The 6581-nt window shown below is 42.1% G+C and overlaps 1 protein-coding gene across 1 annotated transcript in view; it reads right to left on the bottom strand.

Annotated features, from left to right (window-relative positions):
• Nucleotides 1-6581, bottom strand: part of pi4kaa (phosphatidylinositol 4-kinase, catalytic, alpha a) — a 53791-nt gene that overhangs the window by 23559 nt on the left and 23651 nt on the right. Inside the window, exons 28-32 of the mRNA XM_037692165.1 lie at nucleotides 5679-5768; nucleotides 5237-5356; nucleotides 2771-2863; nucleotides 700-856; nucleotides 499-626 (exon numbers count right to left, since the gene is read on the bottom strand). Coding sequence (XP_037548093.1) covers nucleotides 499-626; nucleotides 700-856; nucleotides 2771-2863; nucleotides 5237-5356; nucleotides 5679-5768 — 588 coding nt within the window. The remainder of the gene's footprint in view (nucleotides 1-498; nucleotides 627-699; nucleotides 857-2770; nucleotides 2864-5236; nucleotides 5357-5678; nucleotides 5769-6581) is intronic.

Genomic DNA, 6581 nt, shown 5'->3' with positions numbered 1-6581 from the left:
AACACTGGAGATGGGTGAACACTGGAGATGGGTGAACACTGGAGATGGGTGAACACTGGAGATGGGTGAACACTGGTAAATGGACTGTATTTATACAGCGCCTTTCTGTCTAATCAAGACACTCAAATTTCTTGACAACACAATCTGTGTCCTCATTCCATGAAAAGACAGATCACTGGACTCTATTTAACGAAGACATCGAAGTAGGCGAAACCACTGAAACACCTCAACTTAGTCTTCCTTCGCTCATTCATTGTACTGGTTTAAACATTAGGAATAAATATTTTTTGTTGCTTAAACGTAATTTTCTATAATTTTATTCAGTCTTTTGTCACATGTATAAATTTAAATGAATTATTTTAGCCTAAAGTGCATTTGTTCTTCACTTCTATTTGACCTGAGAAGCCTTCAACTAGCTCAAGAACAACAAAAGTGCTGAACATAATCCCAGACATGACTGATTCCCAATAATCCTTGAGAGAAAACCCGTTGGATTACCGGCACTTCCACCCCTTCACGAGCTGCAAGCAGCCACTCCCAGCAGGCGATGGCTGTTTCCATGCCATGCTCCGTAAACATTTTGAGGGGCGACCAGCAGAGGTGGTGCAGCAGCTGAGGATCACAGTCTGCACACGAAAGACCAACAGTGAGAAGAATGATCTTCATGGGAGTTTAGACAAACAGATAAAAACACCTAACCTTTGCAGCTGATGAGCAGCGCCACCAGTTTGAACATGGCCTCGGTGAAAGCTTCAGGCTGAGCGGAGTCTAAAGCCTCTCCAATCTGTTGGATCATGAGCCGACTGAGGTCGGAATGTCCCCGGACCGCCTGAGCAAAGTGAATCATACCTGCAACCTATAGAACACACAAAACAGAGATCTAACAAGTGGAGATAAACACGAGCATGAAGCAGCTCAAGAGCTCCAGCTCTAATAAGAGTTTACATCTGTCCACGAGCTTCTGCTTTACCAGCAAGAAATTTACAACAAGACATAAAATACTATTTAATACATCAGCAGTGTGCAGAGAAATCCTGGGGACAGACGAACAACGGGGACGGAAGAACAATGGGGACGAACGAACACTGGAGATTGATGAACACTGGGGACAGAAAAACACTGCAGATGGACAAACACTGGGGATGGACGAACGCTGGGGACGGACAAACACTGCAGATGGACAAACACTGCAGATGGACAAACACTGGGGATGGACGAACGCTGGGGACAGACAAACACTGGGGACGGACAAACACTGGGGACGGACAAACACTGGAGACGGACGACAGGCAAATCCTTCTGCAGCTTCAAACTCCGTCTCCTGAAGAACCAACCCACAGGAGCTGTGCTGGCGTGAGAACACACTAATGTCTGATCAGCTTGTCATGAAACCACAGCGGGTAAAAAACATCACACAACACTTAATTTTTATTAGATTTCTCTTTTATATTAGCAAAGTTCAACGAAACATTACTCTAACAGGAACCATGACTCAAAAGGAGAGCTGTGTATCAGTGCTCTGGTACCAGAACACAGAGTACAAGGACAGGTACACAGTATCAAAACCCAGACTTAATACAGGTATAGGTGTTAGTGCATTGTTTTATTATATTCAGGCTTTCAAACAAAACAAAGGCAGTAAATATACTAGAGCACGACCGATATATCTGTAGGATTTGTATTTTAGGGCCATACAGGCTTTTGGAGATCTTTAGGTATCGGTGATAACTGTCCCATTATTTGTTGATATAAGTACTTCTGACTGTCACCCTTAAAATGCTGGAAACAGCTGCAACTGTACAATGTATCCAGCAGAGGGAGCATGAAGACTATTTTCAAGTCATGGCCATTCACTTAAGTTTCACTTTCAGGGCAAACGAAGCAGGGAGCAATACTGTGCAGCATATTTTACTGAATAGAGCATGGTAAATTTATTTTAACTGATCTGTAAAATAAAAAAATATCAACAATATTAAATTCTCTTCGATGCTCCAATACACTTGTCATTAGTTACGTGCCTCTCAAGTTAGCAAGCTAACGTTAGTGTTCAGTTGCACCACCTTCACGATATTAGCCCCGTTGTCAGTAGTTATAGGAACCAGTCCTGTCAGACTGAGCTTCCAGTTTGTGAAAACATCCAGTGTTGGTAACGTTATCTTTGTCAACTTCAATGAAATGCATTGTTTGTCTGAAATCTTTACTTCTCTACAAAGAAAAATAAACTGCTGCAGTCAATACTAATTAGACCTTCACCATACGTGACTGTTTAAACAATGAACAGGAAGGTGTTTCTTTGTTTAATTTATTTTTTTGTAACACACGTGATAACTTCATGGTGAACAGTGGAGGATAGAAAATGTGAACACACATTATAAGACAATTTTTATGACCAGTGCACCACTTGTAAACCTACTGTGTTACTACGTAGAGCATGGATCAGATTAGCTTAGTTTCATGGTTGCTAACAGCTGTGCTAAATAAACAAGCCCCGCTCCACTCACCGTTTTCTTACATTCTTGGGGGTGGAAAAAGATCAGAAATTTTCAGCCATTATATTGGTTATCGAGATTAGCCTTCCCCTCCCAATATCTGTATCAGTGAGAGCCAAAATTTCCAGGCTCTAGTAAATACATAAATTCTAGTCCACGGGTGTATTTCAACAGAAAAGAACCCGTCCAGAGGACCTGACTCAACCTTGTTAGATTTATCCACCTGGATTATTGATTGTACCAGGCCAAGTTAGTTTGAATGTGACGAAAGATGACTTTACCTCTCCGGCATATCGGTTTCGGAGGTTCAGAGAAGCCATGAAGTTGGAGTAGTCCTTCTTCACACAGGCGGGCCTCTCAGTCAGCTGAGTGGACTGACAAAGAAAGGCATCGACAGTTGTCAAAACGCTTTACTTTTGCTTCTCCATCTACAAAAACAACTACACAGTACTGATTTCTTATCGATGCAAATAATTTATGAATGATCAAACTGTGGCATCCCACTGGGCTTTGTTCTTGGAACTCTTATTTTCTTCATTAATTTAACTTTGCAAACTGCAGCTCTGGAGTCAGATGTGGCTTTATAGACTCTCTGAAGTGGCTCCTTGTAACTTTGACTAAAACAACATGAACTTAAGTAATTTTGGTTAATAAATGGACAAAAGGAAACGTTACTGTCTTGTCTAAACATTTGGACAGATGCTTAAAAGTCCTGTAGCAGCAATAGAATCAGAATCAGAATAAGCTTTATTATCATTGCACTGAGATCCAACGAGAACATGTACGTACAGTCATCCAAAAGATGGACGGAGTGCACGAAGCTGCTACTATAAAAGCGCAACCTTCTTATTCTTGTTCAGAATAATATTTTTGCTTAGAAGAGAAAAGGGAAGAAAACATGAGGAGACGGTATGAAAAAAGATCTCTCACACCGTGTCCTAGACAGGGCACGATTCAAGGCATCAAAAAAACCTACCACAGCAAAGCAACATAAACAGACGTTATACAAGAACATATAGACGGTGAAAACATTGAATTTTTAAGGGAAAGTCGTAGCATAGTCCAGAGGCCCCCTCTCAGCTATTGTCCAAATAAGAGGTGTTATTTATCATCAGCTCGGTTGAGGCTCTGTCACATGTCCAGGGCCTTGGGGAAGGGAGGGGTGAGGAGACAGACAAAGCATCTTTGTTTTTTTCTAAACATGCCAGGAGGAGTTGAGATAAGTCCGCCGTCAAGGCCACAGTTTGGGTCAGGCAGAACTCATGAATTGCTGTTTCTGCCTTTTAAAGTCTCGCTGGTACATATTCCTCTGATGGAAACTCCAAAACAGCAGAATTGATTCCTTATGCCGAAAGTCGAGTTCACAGCTTTCTCCAAGAGTATTCCCACTGTTTATGGGTGCTGCCAGAGAGTTCACAGTCCTGATAACAAACAGCCTGCTCCAACTCTGACGCAGCTCCACATAATTCAGTCTGAGTGCTGCCAAGCTTCGACACATCCACATGAATTTGTAGACAATCCAGATTTCACCAGCCAAACAGCAAAAAATCAGTTGGTAATTTAGTAATTATTGTCAAATTTAAGAGGAAATGTTTGATTTGTTTTATGTGTAGTACCTTTTTTCAACCACTGAATGGCAGTATAAGACTGTTTGAAGTGAAGGATGGATAGTGATGGAGTGAGCTGCGTGTCTCTTTAAGAAAAACAGGAGGGAGGCCCCTTGACGTGACATGGGCTGTCACTCTTCTGTTCTCAAAATGGCGGAAGCTCTGTGTGGTTTGAGCTCTTTAGCATAGCATTTGTCACACAAAGCTTTTAATAAAAAATAAGTAAACAAGTTCTCAGCTTTTTTTTTGCAGAAAACAACTTTTTATACAAAGGCACAGGTTTCAACTGTGAATTTTGGAGCTTCGAAAAGATGGAGGGTTTTTCCCCCCCCCGAGGTCAGCCTGTTAGCTTAGCTCGTAGCTTAGCTTCTCAGCTTAGTAAAAGAGAGGCGCAATGAAACAATAAAGCAGATAAATGAAAATGAGGTCGATAATTTTCATTTATCATGAGATTAATTGATTTATTGTTTATTGCGACAGGCCTAGCTGGTGTTGATCAGAGCCAGCCGCCTTCCCAGCATGAGCAACTGTGAGTAATCGATCCAGGACAGTTATCCACGGAGCCAGGTTCAGAGGGGAGATTACGGTCTTCATAGTCAAGTTAACTCGAAAGATTTCTCAACTTACGAGCTGCCAGATGCACCGACCTGCCTGATAATACCTAACTGATAATATTTACACCCCATTCCTACAACAGAAATTAGTGGACGTATGGTGGAACAGTGGTTAAAGCCCTCGCCTCACAGCAAGAAGCTCGCTGGATTGCTTCCTGAGTTCACATGTTGTCTCCGGTCATGTGTGGGTTTTCTTTGAGCACCCCAGTTTCCTTCCACAGATCATAATCATGCACGTTACAGTAACTGGCATCTCTAAACTGTCCACAGGCATGACCGTGAGTCTCTTTGTGTCCTTGTGATGGACTGGTGGCCTGTCCAGGGTGTCCCCCCAGTGTCTTCTGGATTTAACAGAATCGTTTGAACAAGGAAGAACCCGTCCAGAGGACCTGACCCAACCTTGTTGGATTTATCTGCCTGATTATTGAGCAGCATCAGAACGACGATACCTGCTTCATGTTCTGCATCTTAAAAAAACAGTAAATATAACGAGAAGTCGTACATGAACTCTCCATTTGCGACTCACCCCCAGCGTGGTGTTTTGTCTGTTGTACCCAGCAAAGTGCAGGATGCTTTCTGTAGCCATGGCAAGCCCCGTGTGCTGGGAGAGACCTGACACCCAGTTCTGATGTTTGTTCAGGTACTCCTGAAAGGTGCAACCCAAAACACGCTGGAGTTAAAACATCCATTTACAGCAGGGATATTTAAGAAAGACACTGTTAATTATATGGTAACTGCTTGCCATACCTGCACATTTCACCTCCACCTGCTGCATTTATTACAAATGTTTTATGTTTTTTATATCAATAAGATAATGCACTGGATGTGTTTTAGGGTCACAAGTGTTACAAAGTTCTAATAGAATTTCTTATAAAACACCAAAGTTGAGCCTAAAAATACAAACACGTAAAAAATAGAAACATATTTGTTAAGTTATAAAAACCTAAATGCTTTATTAGAAACGTCACCTGCAGGTGAGACTTTGTGACAGATGGAGCCCACTTCATAGCCTCCTTAAGAATTTCTCCACAACGCGCAGCAAAATCCTTCACGATGCTCTACAACAGTCACAGAAACAGGTTTCTTTAAAAGGATAGTTCGTCCATTTTTGAAGTGATATTCTGTCAAATAGAGATTATTCTGCTTTCGGCTGTTCCCTTTTCAGGGGTCTTGCTTCCACAACTCTCTCCCAGATCTTCATCGTGTGACTCATCAACCTAATTCCCCTGTAGTTGCTACAACCCTGTACATCACCTTGTTCTTAAAAATGGCCACCAGCACTTCTTCTCCATTCCTCAGTTATTTTCTCACCCTCAAATATTTCATTGAATATTTGAGTCAAAAACCTCACTGCCATCTCTCCAAGACATTTCCAAACCTCCACTTGTCATCAGGTCCTACTGCCTTCACCTTCTTCATTCTTTTCAGAGCTTTCTGGACTTCACCCTCACTAATCTTTCCCACTTCCTGGTCCACAGTTTCTATGACCTCTACTCTTCTTTCTCTTTCATTCTCTTCATTCATCAGCTCCTCAAAGTACTCCTTCCATCTTCCCGTCACACTCTCCTCACTTGTTAGAACATTACCATTCCTATCTTTAACAAGCCTAACCTGCTGCACATCCTTTCCAGCCTGATCCCTCTGTCTTCCCAATCGGTTCAAGTCCTTCTCTTCCTCTTTAGTGTCCAGTCTCCCATACAACTCATCATTCATCTTCTGCTTTGTCTTAGCTACCTCCCTCTTTGCTCTACGTCCCATCTCCTTATATTCCTGTCTCCTCTCTTCAGTCCTCTCTCTGTCATATTTCTTCTTGACTAACCTCTTTCTTTGAACATCTTCCTGCACTTCACTATTCCACCACCAGGTTTCCT

Source organism: Nematolebias whitei, chromosome 18 (assembly GCF_014905685.2).
Source record: "Nematolebias whitei isolate Nwh7 chromosome 18, NemWhi1, whole genome shotgun sequence".
Taxonomy (NCBI): domain Eukaryota; kingdom Metazoa; phylum Chordata; class Actinopteri; order Cyprinodontiformes; family Rivulidae; genus Nematolebias; species Nematolebias whitei.
The sequence above is the reverse complement of the archived record's forward strand: the minus strand, read 5'-3'. Positions and strand labels throughout refer to the sequence as shown.